The sequence below is a fragment of the Pholcus phalangioides genome, unplaced genomic scaffold, assembly GCF_987345545.1.
Source record: "Pholcus phalangioides strain wild (caught in Gottingen) unplaced genomic scaffold, Ppha-v1.0 ptg000008l_1, whole genome shotgun sequence".
Taxonomy (NCBI): Eukaryota; Metazoa; Arthropoda; class Arachnida; order Araneae; family Pholcidae; genus Pholcus; species Pholcus phalangioides.
In genome coordinates this window covers 37,050,019-37,073,564 of record NW_028301601.1, presented here as the reverse complement: position 1 = coordinate 37,073,564, position 23,546 = coordinate 37,050,019, and the positions used below count along the sequence as shown (strand labels likewise).

The 23,546-nt window shown below is 37.1% G+C and overlaps 1 protein-coding gene across 2 annotated transcripts in view; it reads right to left on the bottom strand.

Annotated features, from left to right (window-relative positions):
* Positions 1-23,546, bottom strand: part of LOC149084236 (uncharacterized) — an 88,573-nt gene that overhangs the window by 24,154 nt on the left and 40,873 nt on the right. The window contains exon 1 of one of the 2 annotated variants that reach the window (XM_089234583.1): positions 22,808-22,971. The exons of the other annotated variant lie outside the window; for it this stretch is intronic. Within the exon in view, the coding sequence (XP_089090709.1) occupies positions 22,808-22,856 (49 nt within the window). The 5' untranslated portion in view covers positions 22,857-22,971. Of the gene's footprint in view, positions 1-22,807; positions 22,972-23,546 lie in introns of those variants that run through there. 2 annotated transcript variants of the gene reach the window in all.

Below are 23,546 nucleotides of genomic sequence, written 5' to 3'. Positions count from 1 at the left end.
AAAGAGACATTTGTCGGGAGATGAACAAGGAATCCAAATTGGTGCTGGGGAAATCGACTGAAGGAAAGAAAATCTCATTCGGAAAAATGTTGATAAAGAGTGAAAAGATCTTTAACAAAAAAGAGAAAGAACCTAATTTATTTTTTCTCACAAACCAGCTCCTCTAGAGATAAGACACTGTTTGGAAGTTCAAGAAAGGAGGTGTGTTGAGATGAATTGAGCATTGAATAGCCAAGAGTGTTAAATAGAGCATTTCAATACTGAAAAGTGTTTTATTTACCTGCTCTAATTTATCAACTCGCGCTTTCTATTCAAAATTATTTCGATGAGTAAAAATTTCGGAGTGTAAAAACATCGTCCTAATAAATGTGTCATAAAAAATGTCGTCCCTGTAATCATGCCGCCCTAGGCGACAGCTTCGTCACCTCACACCGGCCTTAGGCGGGAGGGGGGGGGGGCACGAGATGTGTATCAAAATAAAGCAGAAATTATTTTGAAAATATAGCGAATGATTACGGGACATGGGGGGAGGGTTCTAATGCCATCTTAACTTTTTAACGGTAAATGTTCCCAATTGGGAACATCGGCTTTATTAATTAGAAAAAATTGTGTTTCGTTCACACTTGAAAGCACTTGATTTCTTTTTCCCTTGATCCCTTCAAGGTCTGAAATTCCAATCATAATTTACAAAACGAAAATTTCCATTCATTTCAGCCATTTATGACATAAATTTTAATTTTTTTTAAATTATCTATATTCAAGGAAGAATAACATTTAATTTCTTTATTTTTAATTTTAATGTTTATATGCACATGTGAACAAGACCAGAAAACACGCGGGAAATTTTTTTTTTCATGAATTTTTTGGTTGATGTCTCTGAGCTGATCTCAGGAGAAATAAAAGGAAAAAAAATAAGAAAGTCAATCCAAATTTGAATTTGGCCGGTAAAAGGTTAACGCATGGGGCCCACCCGAGCACAGCCCCGGGGCCTCATGATAACGAGATCTGAATACAATTTCGAGAGTACGAATATTACATCCTTCCTCGACTAAGGGAACATTCAAGTATTGCGTCAGCATCCATTGGAAAAAGGGTGGTTTAACATTTGCTTACTTTTGATGACAAGGTGAGAGAAGGGAAGGGTTCGAATGACGATTACGTAAGCAATAGGGCACGCAAATTTGAAATGGGGAAATGATCTATGTTTTTTGAACCTACGGTATGTTTGTAAATTGGGAGGTTTTTCCGGTACTTGTAGTCAGGTAGAAAGGCCCCAGAACATCGCTTGGACAGGGGACTCCCATGATTCTTGCTGTCAAATTTTGCAGAAATGGGTTATAGCAAAAACGGGGATAGCCGGGATCAATGAAACTTACACGTCGTGACTGGCAATCTTGGGGAGACAGTAAATTTTAAGAGGCGGGGTTGCATTCAAGTTCTCCTTTGGGAGGGGGGTGAACACACTGGTGAATCGATTGCTTGGAGGCGGAGGGCAAGGTTAACCTTCCAGAGAAATTTTAAGATACTAGCTTTCATAAGAAGCATTTTAAATTAACAGAAATTGATTGAAACAATATACTCTGTAAAAAGGTATTTTTTCATCTGTACTTGATTTTTTTTTACAAAATTATTTTAATTTTTACGTGTTTTGGTTTTGAGGGCAAGGTTCCCCGCCCATGCCAATGCCCCTGCGTACTCCTCTTGGAGTAAGCGAAGTCACTTTGATAGGAACCAGTACTAGTCTTGGAGGTTTTTACTCAGCTGACCTAATCTTGCTGGCGGAACGAGGGGGGGGGGCAGAGGTTGGCTTACTTTTTCTGTCAGTAGAAGGAGGGAGGCCAGAAATATATTGCCCGAACGATGCTCACGTAATTCTTGAATGGCCCTTTTTTTAAAAATTTAATTGATGATTCTGATTCACTCTCAACAGAGTTTTTCAGCAAGTTTGAGTTCCAGTCCTGTTGAATAGCGTATCCGGAAAATTCACCGCTGGGAAAATTCTCCGACAATAGCTTGACTAAATTAAAGAATGTAAATCCAGCCTGTCACTAGGGAGCTAGCTTGCTCTCGCTCACTCTCTCACCAGGCCACTCAGTCAATCACTAGATAGCTCAATCTATCACTCATTCACTGGGGCCATCTCTCTGTCACTCACTAAGTCACTCACTTACTCCCAATGTTGCTCACTTGCTCACCAGGTCATTCACTTCATAGGTCACTCACAATGTCACTCACTCATTCACTCACTAACTAGGTCACTCACAATGTCGCTCACTCATTCACTCACTAACTAGGTCACTCACAATGTCGCTCACTCATTCACTCACTAACTAGGTCACTCACAATGTCACTCACTCATTCACTCACTAACTAGGTCACTCACAATGTCGCTCACTCATTCACTCACTAACTAGGTCACTCACAATGTCGCTCACTCATTCACTCACTAACTAGGTCGCTCACTCTGTCCCATATTCGATCACCATTTCAAGTGCTTACTCACTAGGTCACTCACTAAATCACTCATTCTGCCACTCGATCTTTCACTAGACCACTCAGTCTACCACTGGGCCACTCACTCATTCTGTCACCCGGTACAGTGAGCTCTATCACTAACGCTAACCAGTCAGCCACTCACTTTGTCACCCGGAACAGTGAGCTCTATCACTAACACTAGCCAGTCAGTCACTCACTAGCTACTGTATCATTTACTGACTCAGTCATTCGGGCATTCCTCGCTCACTTATTCGCTCACTGACTCGTGCCGAACTCTGTTGTCGGTGAATTTTCCCAGCAGCGAATTTTATGAATTTTGCTAGCAGTGAATTTTCCGTAAACCGTCGAACAGACATCCAAAGCATAGCCTCAGCTGAAAAATCACCGCCATGTGACGAAAACGAGAATTATTTCACCCCAGTTGTTTCCGTAAGCAGGACAACACTCGCGCTTTTTGACACTAGATAAATTTCACGCGAAAATTACGTAAGACGAAAAATTGTCAATAAGTTCGTTGACACACAAAAAACAACAAGAAAAGTAAGAGTATAAGAAGACTCTCTTGCCAACAGAGATACCGAATTTGCTCACCTGGAACCTTTTTTCCCTTTCCTCTTGCACACAATTACATACTGATGGAATGAATCTTCCATTTTTTTTTAGTGGGTTTCTTCTCCCTACGTTTACGGGCCATTTTAAGGCCTTACCCCTCCGTGAAGATGTTTCCTCTCGATGCATTTTCCCACCTATTGTTCTGTATCCGAGAGAAAAATATCTCCAAAAAATATTCCTTTTTCTTTCTTTTTTCTTGTGGCACGGAAATACAACATAACGTGGCTTGTTATGTAAACGAACGCGACAAAAAAGAACAACTAAGATATATCGTCGCTAGTAAAAGTTGGAAATTACAATGAATATGCATTTGTATGTTCTTTTTTTTCGTTCGCTCGTAACGCAACAGGTTGACTTCCATTTATGGCTGTGGAGGTTAACGTGGAGGGGATTTAATATTTTCCTCGTCGGAGTTATTGTTTTTCTGAAATTCATTTCTATGCATTAGTAAAAAAAAGAATAGCTTTTTCCATAAATAATACAAAAATATCATTTCTAGAAACAATCAACTGTTCGTGATAAAATCAAAAAATACTTCTCGCCTTTTTTTTTTTTCTGACTGAACCTTTACCTTAGTTATTACCTTCTTCTGAAGTACGGTCGACGCCGCTGAATGTGATCATATCGAGACTCTGGGTCTACTGGGTCCAGGCTATAGTTTTCACCCCGGGACCTGCGTCTGGTAAGGTTTGATTTGCGCAGGTAGAAAACCCGGGCGGTAACGGGTATTTCGGACATTATGTACGCAATAACAAATGTTATACAGGGTGGATGAGAAATCCTAGACACAATTAAAAAACTGATAACTAATCAACAAATTGACATAAAAAAGGTGTGGTTTGGACTAAAATACTTATCGTGGCAATAAGGTCTTTTTGATTCTTTTTTTTTTAATTAAAAAAAAATTCAACTTCCACTCATAGATGGCGCTGTAGAACCAAAAAACTCGGCATGACACATAAAATACAACACAAACAGTGTATAATTGGTATTTATGAGAATTCGCGTGCGCGCACGTGTTACATAGAATGAAACAATCTCGCAGCCGTTTAGATGTAGCCCGAGCTAAAAAAAAATGAGCTCACATTGAAATATTTATAGCCTTTCTCATAAATTCTCATGGACGTTAATTATGCATTGTTTGTGTTGCATTTTATGTGTTATGTCCACGGCTTTTGTTTTCCTGCCCCAAATGTAAATGAAATTTGAACTTTTTTTTTAATTTACCAAACAATGGCCCGAGGGCCAACTGTGGTCCTCCAAGTCATCTAATGTGTCCCATCCCGCGACCTCAAACTTAATTTTCCGAAAATGAACTAAGCTGCACATAATCAGATCACTTAAATCACCCGCGGCATATTCCCAGGTTCACTTAAGTGACCCGTGACACATTTCCAGACCACTTAAGTGATCCCCGACACATCTGCAGACCACTTAAGTGGCCCACGACACATTTGCTGACCATTTAAGTGACTCGCGGTAGTAGTTTAGATCATTTGAGTGACCCGTGGCACATTCCCAGACTTTTCAAATGTCCCGCGGTACACTTACGAGTCATTTATGTGGCCCGCGACATGTTTTCAAACCAATGAAGTGGCCCGCTCCTAAAAATGTTTGCCCACCACAGCTCTAGGCCATGATAAGCATTTTAGAGTAAACCGCATTTATTTCTATCGATTGGTTGATTTGTTATTAATTTTTTAAATGTGTCCAGGAATTCCCGTTCACCCTTTACTTCACATGAGTAATTATCATGTACACCCCAAACGCACATGAATCGCAATCAGAAATGCAATCTTGACCCGACTTCCAAACGTGACTAGAAGACTCGTGATCTAATTCACGTCTCAACTCTGTGACGCTTCCATTCATTTGATTCGGTTTCTCTCCTCATCAATCCTTCATCTTCTTTATACTATAGAAAATTCCTAATTATACGTGATGTAAATATAGTTCAGTAGGACTTGATCATATCTATTCATCTTATGATTCAGTTTTTGGATATAAAATCAGATTCAATCATTGTGTAGACGGTGGTAAACATATTTCTTATTTATCTGTGTTTTTGGCATTAATAGAGATGCCAATCCAATTAATGAGTAATGAAAAATACATTGTTGCAAATTGGATTTGTTGTTGTATCCGGTTTTCTATTGTCAACAGACACACTGTTGAGGAATCTGTACGCTCTAATGGGGACGTAAACGTCCTTGTTCATCATAACCTTTGCTTCGGATCAGATTGTATGCGTGAGTAATTGATCGAAATACTCGTCTCATTTGTCTATGTCACAACTCATAGCCATGAGTCATTAGATTACGCTCAATCGATGCTGAGACATCACTTCTAACGAACGTGATGAGATAGTTATGATACAAACACTTCCGACAGCCGTGACGAGATAATATACAGTACAATGTCGGAAATTTCATGCTTAGCAGAACAGCTTTTCGACTTACGAACACGTTCCGCTCCGAACACAGTAAGTCGGAGCGTGAAATATTATTTTGTGAGGCCGCAACTAGAACAAAAAAAAAATATTGCATGAGGATAGCTGTTGACTCTCTCAACAGCATTGACGAAATATCTCGTCTTATTAGAAGCTTTCCATTTTATATATAGCAATCACAAGCCCAGATATATTGTAATAGTGTCCGATTGGCTAGATGCTCGTCTACCACCGTGGAGGTTGCCATCCTAGGTTCTAACCGGGGAAGGTTATATATAGATAACAAGATAGTTCCCCCTAACGAGCTTGAGGTGACCACCGACAGATGACGCCTTCATTTCTCCAACTCGTAAATGGCAGTAAACTGCGTACAGTGATGTTGCCGGAGTTGATGTGTGATGTAGATATTTTGTGAACTTGGTTTCTCCACCCTTTAATTTGCACCTGAATGAATGTGACCGAGTGCCAGGACTCTGCCACTAGACTTTCCCGTTGTCGAGATCTCTTTTATCCCAGCTTCGTGGCAGAGTCTAGAATAAAGTGTGCGTACTTCCAACTGAGTGCGTATCTACTGTTCTGCGGAATTTTTAGTGCTACCTGCCATCTAAAGTGGCAGGTAGCCACTGTACTTTGAAACTGTGAGTGATGTGTAATGAACGAATACTTGTACCGTTTTAAGCCGATTGCTTCAAGATGACGGTGAGTTGATTTTTATTCCTCCATCGTTAGATTCCCAAAATCATTTTTTTGAATAACGTTAATATATAGTCGAACCCCGATTCACAACTCTCCCGATTTAGTGCCAGGAATTATTGCTACTATGATTGTGAAAAAAATCTGCTATGCAAAAATTAATCCTTTTGCGATCACGGACGAAAGCTTTCGTCCAAACGCCAGTGAAATAAATTCAAACCAGTTCTCTGTGTCTTCTTTCCTCTCACGTCATCATCGTGAAGCTTCATTATAAACCTATGAACTGAAAAGTTGTTGTTTTTTCTATATTCCTGTTAGTGATTTTTTTTCATCAAAAATAAGAGCCATTCAAAATTGCTGAAAATCTGCTGACGTAATACTTAAGCGGATTTTCAGCAATATTTTATCCCCCCCCCCTCCCCCTGTCAGCAAAATTTCGTCAGCAGCTTAGAATATTTCATATTTTCAAAAAGGGGTGGTCAATGACGTAAGCAACCTTCAAACCCCCCTCCCCCCTGTCATAAAAAGTCTGCAAATCCGGAACACCCTCCCCCCCTCGACGCTGACGTAATACTTGAATGACCCCCCCCTAATGTATCTATCTACTACATAGAGGTAAGAGTGGAAGAGAATAGGTAGGGTGAGGATGAAAAAAGAGAAATCTACTGTACATCCTATCTACTTATACTGTTTCCCCCTTTTCTATATAGTTATTTTTTCTCTTTCTTTTCTTCCTTTTTTTCTTTCCCCTACCTCTTCCTTTTTCTAACGTGTGGTTAGCTTAGGACAAGGTTACCAGATTTATCACCGATTCGTCAAATAGAGTTTGCAAAATTTGCTGAAAAAGATTCGCTATCATGCCTAACCCGTTAATACCCATAAATTTATTCAAAAATGATTTCTTGCCGGGTAATGACATGAAATCAGAGCTCAACTGTATTTGAATCCAATGCTACTTTCATTACGACTATGTTTTATCTCTATCAGGTGAATCCATACCGAGAGACATCCAGGCTCTTACCATAAAAGGTGATTTCAATACATTGTCCCATGGGTACTCGGGTGCCTCGGAAGTAGTAAATCTGAAAAGTGGCTGCATTTATTGTAACTGAAATTTTGAGTCCCATATAAATATTTAAAAAATGAGAGTTTGCGCCATTGACCTTGTTTGAAATTTAGGTCTCATGACCACTATCGTTGGTCTCGAAATGTATTTGCTCGAGAAACGTGTGTGGGTGCCAGCATCAAAATAAAACTTTCTCCTGACCCAATTGTTATTATTATCATCATCATTATTTGGAAATACTTGTTAGTTAATCCCAGTTGTTACAATTCTGTTTTGACGAATACGTAGCGAAACTGATCACGAAAAAAGACATTGCGACAGGAGCGAGCGAAATTCAGCGACCAGTGGGTCGGGCATAATTTTCATTGGCCATCAATCGTCGAGACAATTTTCGGTTATTTTCGGAACTCACGTAATCTTGTGAAATATAGTTAGTAAATAAATCTCTCTCTCTCGTTTGCAATTGGTTATTTTCTGCACATCTACACGTTATTTCAATCTGTGACCTAGGACCTTCTTGGATCAAGGAACAGATCGACGATTTTTGAATTCTTTGCTCGACTCGGGAAGAGTAGGATTAGCTTTTCTTGAGAAAATCCTACAGGAGACAATAATAGGATTATAATAGTAACTTATAGATCAAAACAGCGCTAAAGCTCATTACTGTCATGTGTTCAGGAGATCGTGTTTTCTTCTGCTCATAAGGTTTTTAAACAGCATTCAATCTTGTCAGTCGATTATTGGATTACTAGACATTCGTATTATGAACGTTCTGCCCGTACCGTACTTAAGAAAGCTAAAAATGTTCGTAATTTTTAAAACTTCACGAACTTAATCGATTTTAAATATGAAAAGAAATTAAGAAAACCGCCATGTATGATACAAAGCTGAACAAGCAAAGGCTGCTATGGTGTGTTGCTTACATTTATCTGCATGTATTTACTTTATGCCAAGTTTCCGGCCAGAAAATTCATGAAATAAAAAATAAAGGAATCGAAATACAGTAACTATCTCTACACTCACTTGAGAATGAATTTTAGAAATCTCGCGACACCGCTACTTGTACTCGAGACACGTCGGCGGGACCCAGAAGTGTCGTGACACAGTGGTTGGGAATCAGAGCTTCCCAACAGTTTCTACAAGTGTGTAAATGAATTCATGTGGTTTATAAAAAAAATTAGACTATCAAAATGCTTTTATCGAAGGTTAATGGCTCAAAATTTTTCTGTAAGATGTTTCATACGCTTCCACTCCCCGCAAAGGTCGATCCTGCTTATTCTCCTGGACTAAGTCAGAGCATCATAAATGTATTAAACCCCGTTATATCCGAGGTCGTTGCGTTTTCATCAGCGATATAAGAAGCTCCAAGGTTCACCAACATTATTCTTTTCATGATAATCCGCCCGGACTGCCAATTATCAACGTTATAGCCGAGGTGTCGTTTCGACCAAGGTTTAACCGAGAGAGTTTGACTCTATATACATATGTTATGCGGTAAATGTGATAAATCTGGTTATTGTACATAATAACCGGTTATTATGCATATTTACCTAGCATTTTAATAAGTTTAATAAATTTTCTTAAATTAATCACTTTTACCGGCGATTGTGCATGATACCCACGCGACGTTGATAAATATGATAAATCGTACTATTCGATATACTATACATCATAATTCCTACATGTATTGTATCATCATATCGGGTTCCGACTATATTCATCACACACAGTTGAAATTATTTATTCATCAAGTATTATTTATCATAGTTATCAAATCCTAAAATTATACTAGGGTATTATGCATAATCACCGGTACAAATGATGCTTTCAGTATTTATCAAATTTACCAACGACGCTTGGACATTATGCATATTCGCAAGTAAAAGTGATAAATTTATCAAACTTACCAAGGCGATTGGTAATTATGCATAATAACCGATTTATTACATTTACCGTAACATCTATATATATCTCGTAGTAGAAAAAAAAATTGATATAAATACGCAAAATTCACCCTTAGACTGTCCTTAACACCAATACATACATGGATACGAGATCGTGTGAATCCACTATAAAATAATGATAAATAACATCGCGAGAAATAAAAACCGAATTTAGTGGAAGACGATTTTTTTTCTTTTTGTGCGATGTTATGACTGTGTGTACGCAAGTAGCCAACGCAAACCACCTGGCATCAAAATACAGCGAGTGTGTACGGACGGGAGCATTTCCTGTCAACGTTGAACGGTCCCACGATCCGAAACCGGATGTGGGGAAAGTTCCTCCAATTTCTTCTTCTTTTTCACATTTTCCACCTTTTCTCAGTGATTTCCAAAATATTTTCCTTCTGAGAAAAGATATTGAAAAAAAAACCACCATTTTTTTTACCCTAAACACGTATTATACGTACTATAAATGGAAAGGGAGAGAAAAAAAAGTACATGATGACAAAAACGAACAGGTGTTTGCTGGTATTCGGGGCTTGTATGTTGGCCTAGTGCTTTTTTCCTACTGAAACATAGTATAGTGGCTTTTTTTTTTTTTTTTTTGGTGGTTTTTTTTTGTGATGTTTTAGGAATTCATTTTTTTTAGAATTTGTTCGAATTCCTAAAAAATAGGAATTGATGTTCCGATCGAGATATCTTAATACTGTATATCAAAAATAATTAGTAATCGTCGTAAAGTTATTGGGTGTAGTTTTATCATATAAAAATAAATATTTAATGATGATACAGGTAAATCGAAAACTGGATTTTTACCGTAATTAATGTATTTTTAAGATATTCCACTCGACTTTTGGTCGTGAAGAAAATAAAAATATAATGAATATATTTGAGCAAATTGAATGAAATTAAATCAATCGAAGAAATTGTAAAATAAAATAAAAATAATATAAGTAATATATATATACAATTATGTATACATAATACTCGAAAAATACAAATCCAGTTAAATCAAGAATTTAAACTTGATCAATCGGGATAAAGCAAATGTGTATAAAATGATAATTTCCATGGCAAAAAATCAGTTTATTTCTCATTAATAACAACGATGGAACTGCTTGGATAGATGCGATTTCATTCATTCAACTCCAGAAAATAAATAAATTTGTTTTAATTTGTCACCCAAGTACAAAATACAGTCAAAACTCTCTTTCTCGAAAAACTCCATATCTCGAAGAAAAAAAAAATTCCTGCATTTACTTTACGAAATCAATGCATTTTCACTTCTGTCTCGAAGTAATTTTTTTAAAAACTCTCTATCTCGAAGATCAAGCAACGATCACAGCGAAAAGAAAACACCGAAATTCCTTTTTCTTCCGCGGAAATCAGACTTTTTTTTCGGATTTGAAAGAATCCGATAACAAAGGATTATTACAACTTATTGTGTTGATGGATCTTGTCAATCATAGGTGGATACTAGGATTTACGGGAAATGAATGTTATGTGGATGGTTTGTTCAGCATGGCAAAAAGTCAGCCAACAGAAAATTCAAAATTGCATCATTAAGGCTGGGGTTGTAACCAATCATCCCCGTAATGAAGGATCAAATCCGGTGTCCGGTGACTCACTCGAATTCCAACGATTCTCAGAACAATGCTGAAGATGAAATTTCAGTGGAATTAACCAAAAAAAAAAACAGTTGAATCTAGAAATTTCATTTTCCGATTTTCTGGAAATAGACAGTCCACTACAAAGTTACGGCACATACCGAAATTATTGCTGAATGTATGGCCGACTCAGGTGATGAAAACATAGCAGAAGATGATTCAGAGGAACTAGAAAAAAGCAACAGTGAAAAATGCCGAACATCCTGTAAAAACACTGCGTCATTTTCTGGAGCAAACTGAGAAGATAGGTCCGGAAATATTTGCAGCTGTCTTGCTACGATGACATTGATGCACATTTTTTGCTCTTTTTCGCGTTTAAAGTATCCTATCGTTCAAGTCGGGTCCCGTTTGGTATATATATGCAAAATTTAGCGACGATAAATTTAAAATTAATCTAGATTTGTATAAAGAACACACACACACAGGAAATCAATTTTATATATATAGATCAAATTGAATTACTATATTCATTCAGGTATTTCACACATTATAAGTAATAATTTGAGTATTCTCTCATAAGTAATTTCCCTTCTTTAATTTCTGTCAAAATATATAGTATGATTTTAGAAAAATGTTAACATGCACTTCTGAAACTTAATGCTGAAACTTACTCAACCATATGTAAGGTTAATGGAGAAATAAAGAGAAAATAAAATAAATTTTATAACATGAATGGACCGACATTGCAACGATACTATCCGCACGCAACCCCCCCCCCCCTCTCAATTGGAAATATATTCCGATATTGATTTGCATTCCTGAGATTTCAGCCCTCGAGTACGCATATTGGGTCTCACAGACCCATGTCCATTCTTTCATTTATCGACATTTGGCAGAAACAATTTTCTTGAGGTTTTTTTCGCCCATTTCCTATTTAAACTCGTTTATTTACTGTGCCAACTTTGGCGGAAATTACTTTTTTTTTCCCGGAACTGTTGAAAGGTTTAACTGTATCTGGGGGTCTGTCATACCCAACCCATGCAAACAAACAACATTTTTTTCCTTCAAATGTTGATTGATATGGTTATTTTGAAATGACTTTAAAAATGCGATATAGTGCATTTTTCACTGTATTTTCGTATTATCCTCGAAAAAAAAATTAATTTTATTGGTTTAATCATTGAGAGTTTCTGCTTAAGTATGATGTTGAGTAATCCAGAACCGTCAATTTGAAATTTCATATAAAATGGTGAAGCAATGGTGAATTGTATTAATTTCATGTTCATATTAAAGCTAAAAATGATGTAATAATAAATTTATCAAAATACTAAAAAAAAGAAAGTGTATAAATATATTTTGTGTGTATTCAATTCAATATGGGTCTGTAAGACCCAACCCGCGCACCCACGGAACATTTTCTACCCCGTGCACTAGAAGGATAAAAAAACGCTTATAATAAACTTTCACCTCAATTTTGATCTTTTTCTTTAATGTTGTGAATTCATTTTTTTTTAATTTTTGAATTTGTAAAACTAAATAATCCAAAATGGTGGTTCGTTTCAATATTCACTGATACAGAAGTTTGTATAAACATCCCCCACAAAATATCAGCAATAGCCGAGAATATTTTACAACTTTCACTCTTTTTTACTTACACAGTCGACATGGTTATTTCACGCACGGATAATGTTATCATTCGGATATTGTTATCACTTTTGAAAGAAAGGGAACGGACTAATATCATGACATGGAAAAAAAACTCGTTTTTTTCGTTAGGGGCGTTCAAGTATTACGTAAGCAAATTTTTAGCCATTTTTGACCCCCCCCCCCTTGTCAGCAAAATTTCGTGATTAGCTCTGCCCTCTGAATCCTAACTCATATTTTCATAAAGGGTGGTTGATGACGTAAGCATTATCCAACACCCCCTCCCCCTTGTCATCAAAAGTCAGCAAATCGGAACCCCCCCCCCCCCATCGATGATGACGTAATACTTGAATGGCTCGTTACCGGGACTTAGGATATGATTATTAATTTTTTTTTCGTCGAAAGTTTTTTTTTGCGTATTCTGAAGCTAAGGTTTGACCAAATTTATTTTTTTCCCCTTGAGCTATAGCTATCAGGCTACAAGACTGCTAGGAGGTTAGAAGGTGTTCTCTTTCCTTCCCTTATTGACAGACACAGGGCCGGATCCTGAATCCTGAGAACAACGCTGCGGCAGAAGTCTCCAACTGAAAAGGGGCCGATGTTTTAGGGCGCCAACTGAAGGGTAGGGTCGATTTTTTATCACCAAAGTATCATTTCCTAACACTTGAAAAAAGTACAGAAATTTCCGTACTTAATTTAGTAATCTGTCCATAGTATTTGCTGTGATCCTTATACATGTGGAGCTGCTTTTGCAATGAGCTTCCTATAGTGAAGGTAAATGTCAGACGAAAAAAAGCGCTTTATTTGAGTTCTTGATCCGTTTTTGTCAGTTGAACAGATTCTAATTCTTTTTCCGAGAGACTTTTTCAAGAGATCTATGAAACGTATTGCGTATATTAGAAAAAGTAATTTGTGATGCACATTGGGCGCAGTTTCAATTCTAACGCCTCATAATGGCTGAATAGCAAAAACACTGAATTCAAGCTCAAAGGGAGGAAAAAAAGAGGTGCTGTTTCAGAATAGAAAAAACAAGGAAATGATTGAACATTTTTGCTACTAATTATGTGGGGAAAACAAAACAGATTATCGTGTTTTACAAAGACGTATCTACCACACATCCCGTTTGGTCGAACAGGATGTATGGTCACCGTTATAGCAAACGAAACTTTTTCGATATAGCTATCATTAGGTCATTGTTATCAGAAACCAGAATCCCGGTGTGATCACATTAAGCGGCGTGGACCGTATAATAATAAAGAAAAAACTGAACGGTTAACACTCTTTTCCAAATGAAGTATTTTTTTGGGAAATTTTTGAAAAATAAATTTTCGTAAGTCTTTTATGGTATCCAGTTTGGCTGATTGAAAGTTGCATTCTAGGCACTTCATATGATCCTTTAAAAAAACTAAAATCAAGGTAACACTGACCGATTTCTGAGAAATAATAATATTTCTAACGAACTGATTACATGCAGAAACGTGCTGTGTGTGCGTGGCCGTAAGTTATTTATGTCGTCAGAAAAAAATAAGCTGAGGCCACGCTTACACATTAAGACACTCTCTACTGATTCATTCATTTCATTCCTAAAAAACAAATTTCCCAAGAATGTTTTGGGAGCTAGCCGGATCGACATTCATTGTATGACATGCTTCATAAAACCAAATGAGCCCTCTTTTTTTTGTCTAATTTGATTTGTCACCCGGACCAATAGCATGATATTGACCGGGATACTTTATCACATCCGACATCCAATCGCCTCACTTGAATCTGTTTCGCTCGATTCGAACTTATTTATAGGGAAAATCTCTAACTGTAGATATTGCCGAAAGATACATTAGATTTGTAATCCAAATCAACTAAATTTATACAAGGACACAAGGATAGAATTTTGAAAATGCCTAAAAGATAGCTTGAAGTCGTGATATGAAAAATGGGAGGTACTCTTCGAAAGATAAGCGGTAAGATCTTAAAATACTTTCCATTTTTGCTGTATGGTAAAATATGCTAGATCAGAACTGATAATGCCCTATTGATGCATAAAACTTTCGGGATGACCCAAAAAAATGAGAAGGTTGATAGAATGGCTTTTGATAGGTACGTTTGAAAATACTTATCGAAGAGGAATAAAATTCGTTTGATGATTTCGCGGTCTAATTTTTTTGTGGTGATGGAATTATTCGGTCAAGCATCTATATGTATACGGACACTGAATTTTGCCTTACCCAAAGCTTTTGCTAGATTCTTGAGGATTGATTGCTCGTCGGAACATGACCGTGATGCACACCAGTGCATGGTTAAGTTATCTAAGTGAAACTTCAGATATGTGCATGTTTGGTAACATTATGCGGAATTTTTGATCGAATTTCGAAAAAAACGATCAGCCGTGCCATCAATACCACTTAAAGGCATCATATCAATATCACTGGAAAACGCTCTCAACTTATGTGCCCACCCAGGCATGGCCTGAGACCCCCCCCCCCCGGTTCATAAGGACCTCGTGATTGTGTGATCCGATATTGTGATTTTATCAAAAGCTTGTTAATTTAAAAATTCTGGTTTTACTAACCTTGTCAGGGGCCGGGCCCTAGAACAGTGTTTCTTAACATTTGGTCATACTAATTAACCGTAAGTCAACCGTAGCCCTCTGTAGACCATGTTCTTCTTCTCATGGCTCTATCCTTAATGCAGGAGCAACAGCAAGACCATTTCTACTTATCGAATTTACTTTTCCTTAAATTCATGGTGAAAGTTTTCTTATATGTAAATAAGGTCCAGATCCCGGGGACAGAATTCGGTGAGCTTTCCTCTTTCCTGATGTATGCAGGGTTGTCTCAAAACGATGGGCTCCAAGCAAAGTAATTTTCTTTACTCCCCGTATTTCCCGCTGTATGCCTCTAGGGGCGGGACAGCAATATATATGATTGATTACTCCCCGTATTTAGCTGGAACTTCAACAGCTTCATTTTGATATAATCACTTTTAAATACCCTGGTATTGGATCTCATCGTGCAAGTCTCACATGGACGCGAAGTCCATGGGTCATACATGGATGGGCCCATCCCCATACCATGCACTACTTAGACTAGGATGACCCTGGTTCTATAGGCAGTCTTGATGGGACAAGAAAGTAACCACACACACACACACACTATATCCCACCGTATTTCACCCATAAGCTTCATTTATCGCACACCTCTCTGTCGCCCCCCTTAAACCCACAGCCATGGCTTCTCTTTCCCTTGACTTTCACCTCATTACAGTACATCCGAACACCACAAAGGACTGACACTGTTGGACCCAGGTTGAGAACCACTACCACTTTGCACCTACGATACTGTCGAGAAGGCCTTGGGAACAATGATTCCTAAATGGTATGTAATGACATGTAATGCTATAGGCTGGGGATTCTTAACCTATGGGTCGCGACTCAAACTTGATTCACAAGGGTTTCCAAGATCGGTCATGTAAATCCACTAACAGCCAGGGATTTCTGAGCTGTAGATCTTACAAATCTGCTTCCTAGATAATTCGTACAAATTCACTCACAGTCCTGTTATGAATGCACTTATTGCATCACTAATTTCGAAAATAAAAAAAATAGTCCTATGGCTCACGAAACACTGATCTTGTCGATTTTAGGTCGCGGCTGAAAAAGGTTAAGAACCCCCCCCCCCCCCGTGCTATGGTTTCGTTATATCGATCAGTAGTGCCATGAAATTATATATCCATTGAAAGTAGTTACGGGACTATATAATGCCCGTGGCACTTCAAAGTGTCACCAAAGTTCTTTGAGATCAGCCAGGGGTTAAACGAGGTATTCAAAATTCTTTCTCATTCTAAAGGGTGTCACAAACAAAAAAAAAGAGAGGAATCCCCCGATATAGAATATAGATAGGAAAAGGATGAAGAAGAAAAAAAAATCTTTCAATTCAACTAAAAATACAACTCAGATCAGCAGCTGTACAATCACATACATTTCAAACGTTTTTGCTATCAATGACATCTCAGATAAAAAAAAAGAGATTCCCAGAAACAGCAGCAGCTGCGCCACTTCCCTGTGAGAGGAAAAACCCCTTAACTTTTTATTGAAATATTTCCTGTATATCCTATTACAACTGTTTGCATTGAAAAGCTGAAAAAATGACGTTGGTGAAAGGTACCATAATTTTATGTCTTAATTTATTTTATTAGTATCCTTCGTGTCTTTTTGTATTTCAACATGCGTCGAATTGGATATCGATGGTGAACATCGGATATAATATGTCGAGTTTACTGATTTACTTTGATAGATGTGAATATGGTTATATGTAACATATACAGATGTTATATGTTACGGTAAATATGTAAATGCGATTATCATGCATAATCGACGAGCATTTTGGTAAGTATGATAAATTTCCCCTATATTTATTCCTTTTACCGACGATTATGCTCAAACATCGCTGGTAAATTTAATAAGTACTAAAAAAATTATCACTTTTGCCGGCTATTATGCATAATACTTAAGCGTCGCGTCGTTGGTAAACATGATAAATCCTACTTTATGATATACTGTACATGATAGTTAGTTCATGCATGTATTATATCATTGTATCGGGGTACGATCATAAAATTTATCATTGTATCGAGGTCCGACTACATTCATCACACATGCTATATAGTCATTTGGAATCTTTTTGATATTTTTCACATTCACCAATAACAGTAGGATATTACGCATAATCACAGATCAAGTCGATAAATTTCAAGTATTTATCAAATTTACCACCGACACGTGGTTATTATGCATAATCGTACGTAAAAGTGAAAAATTTATCAAACTTGCTAAGACGATTAGTGATCATACATATTTAACTGATTTATCATATTTACCATATAAATATAAAAATAGGAGAAAATTCTGAACAACACGTGCAGCAATTGCTCCTATAAAACAAATCAGATACGGAAAATGCCCTCAATGGCTGGTGGTTACCAACACGTGTAAGCCATTCATGAGTTGTAGTTGTTGTTGTTGTTGTTGTTGTTGTACCCCCCCCCCCCCCGACCCATGTGTTTCTGTCATCTTCCGTCTCTTGAACTTTCGCTTTGATGTCGATTTACGCTATGTATACAGAACGTCAATATTACGTTTTCCACCGGCAGCGTGAAGTCAGATTTGATTGCTCTTCTGGTGAGGTTGCCGATCTACGTGAACGTCACCATACAAGCAAACAATATTTTGACTTCACGTTATCGGTGCAAGGCGATATGCTGAGAGTATGAATCGGTCCTTAGGGTACGAACATAGTCCACGCTTGTTTCCGATTCTCGAAATCAGCATCCTGGCTGATCGGTTAAAAACCTTAACTTCAGGTTTTTTAGCCAATCCGTAACGGCGTTGACTCGCAGAATCGGAAACCAGCACTATGTTCGCAACCTTAGTCTTACGTACTCTTTACCGCTCACAAACACAACCGCAACTTTCCTTTAAGTGACACCGACAAAATATTTATATAAATATACGCCTCCTTAAAAGCCTCTTATTTTAGCATCGACAATCAGATATTTTGGAAAGTTGATTTCTCAATGGAACATATTTCCGTAAGTTTGCTTTAGTTTGTACCTGATGAAAATCGGAAGAAAGCCTACTCTTTTCATTAAAAAAGAGATGCCATTTTTTTGGGGATGATTTAGTGATTTCTGCTGTGCTACTTAAAGGGTTAATGAACTCGCGAGCACCACAATACTCACAGTATTCGATGCTTGCGTATTCTATGCTTGTGCTCGATTCCGTATTCTTGATTTATAGATAGGTACCTCGATTAAAATCCTCATTTGTGTTAGTTTTAGAATTGGCATGAAACTGATTGGAATTCAAGCACTTATAGGATTCGTCATATGTATGATGTTCTTCTCGTGGTGAGCACAGAAGGTGCTCAATATTGAAGGGCTCGTATAAAAATGCCCATGAAAAATTGTAGGTCTCCACTACAATTCGCTAAAATTCTACTTCTTTGCTAAAAATTCTGGTTCAGGAGCCGTGATCAAGGATGTTGGAAGTATTGTCTTCACTCGAAACAAATTGGATTAATGAACAATAACTGGATACTTTTCTCGTAATAGATAATTTTCGAATTCACGCAATTGAAGTTTTGATGGACGACAAAGTAAGCTTTTACTGAAAGATATCGAAACAGGAAAATTAGCAGGGTTGAACTTATCAGACGCTACCTTGTGTGAAAATCGCACCCTTCGCGTTGGGCGAATAAAATTTTCGCATTTCTTCTATAATTTAGTTATTTTTCAAATGTATTTCCAAAAATAAAAAATTCGTCTCTATTACTGCTAGTGTGGAGTCTCCAATAAGTGGGGGGGGGGGTTCCTGTGTGCCTACATGTGTCTCTGAAGGTAGTTTTGAATGAGTGGGACAAAAATAATTCCGTTTAAATGGAATCGATTACTTTAATGACTGATAGCTTGATCTACTATCATTACATAGAATATTTTCGGAGACTTTTATAGGGGACAAAATACACCATCTCAACTTATGATAGCAAATTCATAATCTGAGAATCCAACGAGTAAACGCGTCACGAAATAAGAGGCACGTCTCGTTTAATCATTATTGAATATAGGATAAGTTCCGGATGAGAAAAAACGATAAATTTCGATATCGAAGATGATGCGAAATAGAAAAAATGCCAGATATGGAATCATCAGCAAGAAAAAAAAACCCACGCATAGAAACAATCGCACAATGGCAAACCATTGCGTGTACAAAGCGAGTCCTTGAGAATCTAAACAAAACATGGAGAGATTTGTCAAGAAGAACGAATGAGAGACATCTATGAGGCGTCCATTATGTCGAAAATAACGTCAAAATGCGATATATCGGAAGAAGAAAAAAGACAATAGATTGGTTTTTCAGCCAAAAGACCGTGAAATTTCTCTCATTTTCTTTCTTTCTCGAGAAGATATTCCTTTACGTAAGATGATGGAAAATTGTATGGATGACACGGATGAGATGAAGTTTCCTTTCCTCGGCTGGTACGTGCCGAACATATTACATTATACGAAGAAAGTAAAAGTAATCTCTGTGTATAATCATATCGCTAGTCATGATGTGGTGATGGTTCTTTTCTCTCTCTCTCTTAAAAAAAAATAGGATCAACGAACTACTTATACATATGTATTTGATCCTCCTTTTCGAATTTGTAACCTGCTGAGCTAGTGTCTTAGAACGCGGCCACCGGGAACTTTCTACTGCTACCTCAGACACAATAGGAAAAATTTCAGCTTTTTCTTTGCACTTTCCAATTCCATTCGGTTGGATTTAGCATCTCCGTACTAATGTGCATCAATAGTGGATAGAAATACCATACAATCAACATACCTGCAACACCTCCTCGCTGATGGTTTACGTTTCACGAAGCTTGGAGAATCCTATAAACGTTTAAGATCAGTTGAAATGCAGTCAAACTCGTTTAAAACTAAGGTTGGGAATCGATTAAAATTTTTAACTGCTTAAGAAAAACTACTGTTTATAGTGGAGACAATAAGTTTTTGTCGTCTTCTCTAAAACTCCCACCAAACTCAATTTGAAACTGAAATCATCCGTTTTCGTAACTATAATTTGATCTAGTATTTACTCAAATATTTTTAAATATGGTCACTTATACAAAATGTTCAGCACAGAACATGATTTATAAGACATCTGATCGGTTTTTTCAAAAAAAAAATCAAGTTAATTCACAAACCTTTAATAAAACTTTTAATCGAATTGATCGAGTCGATTAACTCAACTAAAATTTTTAACTGCGATTAACAATTGATCGATCAACCGACCTGATAAATCGATTAATCGGACCAGCTTTAGTTATAACGACACCCAAGAATCGCAAAATTGAACCGCCATAAATCAAGATTGAGCTTTCAATATAATGGGTTTTGAGGTGTACTATCAAACGTTGTCATGAAATAGTTATTTCACGCCTTTAGAAATAAACAGTGTTTGTCTGGAGATTTCGTATGGAGTAAATCAGATGCCTCGGCTCTCAAGTGAATCCCAGAATAATTTCAAAGAAAGGAAAGACTAAGAAGACTGGACTTTCAAAGAGAAAGACCGAGAGCAAATGTAAAAAGAAAAGACAAGACTTTTTCAAGGAAAAGACTTTCACAGAAAAAAACGAAAGTCAGACTTTCAAAGGAAGGAAAGACTGAGACTAGATTTTTGAAGGGAAGACAAAGACGACTTTTAAAGGAAAAAGGGAGAGCAGACTTTTTAAAGAAAAACAAAGACTAGATTTTTTTTTTAAATACTATTTTTTCAAAGAAAAGACGACTTTAAAGGAAGGAAAGACTAGAACTGGATTGTCGAAAAAAGACAAGACTGAGACTAAATTTTCATAGAGAAGACAAAGTCTAAACTTTTGGAGGACAAACAAAGACTTTGAAAGAAAAGACTAGATTTTCAAAGAGAAAACAAAAACTAGTCTTTCAAAGAGAAGATGAAAACTAGTCTTTTTTTCTCTAAAGAAAAACAAAGACTGGACTTTCAAAGAAAAGCTAAGACACTAAGGCTTAGCTCTCAAAGGTTAGACAAAGTTCAGAAAGGTAACGAACGCGTTGATTAAACAGCATTAAGGATTGTGGGATGTAAAACCTCCTTGTGTTTCGTTAAATTGAGTATTTAAAAGAGTTTAGTTTTTCTCTCTACTTCGGACCGAAAGATAAGATTACTCTGTAAAGATTAGTTGGCGAACCAAATTAACAATACTGCAGCTATTAAGCCCTTTTATACTCCTTAGCTAAGTATTTAAATTCGAACCAATTCTCTCTAAAGATGAGGAGAGGAGGTTTTACACCGCGATTCATTTGCAGTGATACTTTGCCAGGAAGTATCATTCCTGTAATAGTAAGGAAAAAATATCAATTCCTATCCATGGTTTCTAGAAACTCTGCTAATTGATGGAAATAGAACAATTAACGACAATCATGGATCAGATTCTGCTTTCATTGCTGTAGTTTCTGTAGTTATGGATGAGGAAAAACCAGAAAGCATTCATTAAATGCGTTAAGCCGGGTTTTCCTAGGAGTGAAACTTTTGCGCTGTGTGCAGCGTGAAAACGCTGATTGGTTAAAAACCTGAAATTCAGGTTTTTTTGACCGATCCGCATTTTTACGCTGCGCGTGCTGAAGAAACCTGCTCCTAGGAAAACCCGGCTTTAAGCTCAAATTCCAAAAATTGCTGGGGAAAAAAACCCCAACAAAAGTGTAAGTAAAAATACAGTTGACACAGCTTATTAAAATCACGGATAATGTTGCAATTTGAATATTGTTATCACTTTTGAAAGGAACGGAACTGACCAATATCATAACATGGAAAAAACTCGTTTATAGTTGTCATCAATTGCTTTTTCCTAAATTTTTTTTTTGCTCATTCTGAAGCTAAGGTTAACCAAAGTTATTTTTTTCCTCTGTAAGTTATCCTGTAGTTATCCTGTTATCTCTGCCTGAAGGTGTTCTCTCTCCTGTCCATTGTTGCCAACCATTTCCGTACTCCGTAATCAGTCCGTAGTATACGCTGTGATCCCTGATAGAGTTGCTTTTGCAATGACTTTCCTATAGTGGAAGCAAATGTATGACAAAATTAAAATCATTTTCTTCAGTTCTTGATCAGTTTCTATCAGTTGACCAGATTCAAATTTCTTTTCCACAGAGATTTTCTCAAGGGATGAATGAAACGCATTGAAATATCGTATTTCACGATGTATGCATTAAACACTTTCATTCTAACGCCCTACAACGGCTCAATAACAAAAATGCAAGATTTTAGTTCAATGGATAAAAAAGAAGTCCGTTATAGAGTTTAAAAAAATGGAACGATTGAACATTTCTCAACCTGTTATGTAGGAAAGAAAAACAGAGTTGCTAAGTTTTGTCAATATCTGTTTAACGTACGGTCCCAGGTGCCCAAACGGGATGTATGATTACCGTATTTGCAAACGAGATTTTTCTTCGGACGTAATTATCATTCGGCTATTGTTATCATAAATTCCGATTCCCGATGTGATCACATTAAGTGGCGTGGAACTGTATTTACAAATAATGTCGTTACATCCGAGTTTGTTGACATTAGAAACGATACTTTTTCACATTTATCTGTATAACAATCGGTCTACTCATTGGAGTCATATCTGAATTCGTTATAACCAGGACGAAGACTTTTTATGACTGAAGCTCAATAAAAACAAGAAGCAGAAGCTATAATCAACAATAGAAGAGCGATATGGGAGAATAATATTCGTATACTAACCTGAATCAGTAGTTATTGAAAGATATGTAGAGAACACCCAAGACGTCATTAGCAGTAGTGACTATACACACATTGTTTTCTATTCGATTGTTGTCAACAACATCATCTCTCCGCGTGATACGACCGATTATTTGAGCAATATTCCAAGGGTTTCAACACGATCTACGCGTCTTATTCCAACATAAACAGCACTTATTATTTCATCTCGATTCTTAGAATACACATCCGCGATTCTGATATAACGGCATATTTTCCACTATTTTTCTTGTTTAACGTTCACCGCGAGTAAATCACGCATATCAAGTATAATTGGCCATATGCAAAAAGTACCTTTTTTTTGGTGACGCAACCAATAAAATGCGTGGGCGATATATAATGATAGCGAAGGGCAGCTGCTGGGCGAAACAAGTTCCTGTATATATGTAAACAGCTGCCTAAACATAAACAAGAGAATCGTTGTCGTCACTGGTAACACAAAAAAGCTTATAAGCAACCTTCAAAACTCCACTTATATGAGACATTTGTTTGTACTCGAATGTAATCTTGAAGATCATACTAGAACACTGTCAAACTCGGTTATAACGACCTTGGTTGTACGGGGGTATGTCTACACTGGTAGACAAAATCGCGCGCTACTGTCCATAACCAATGCTCTGCGATTTCGGGTAAGTAGTAGCAGTAGATTGTAGTGCAGCAAATTAGGTGCTCTTAGATATTTCGGAGACTGAAATTACAGGTC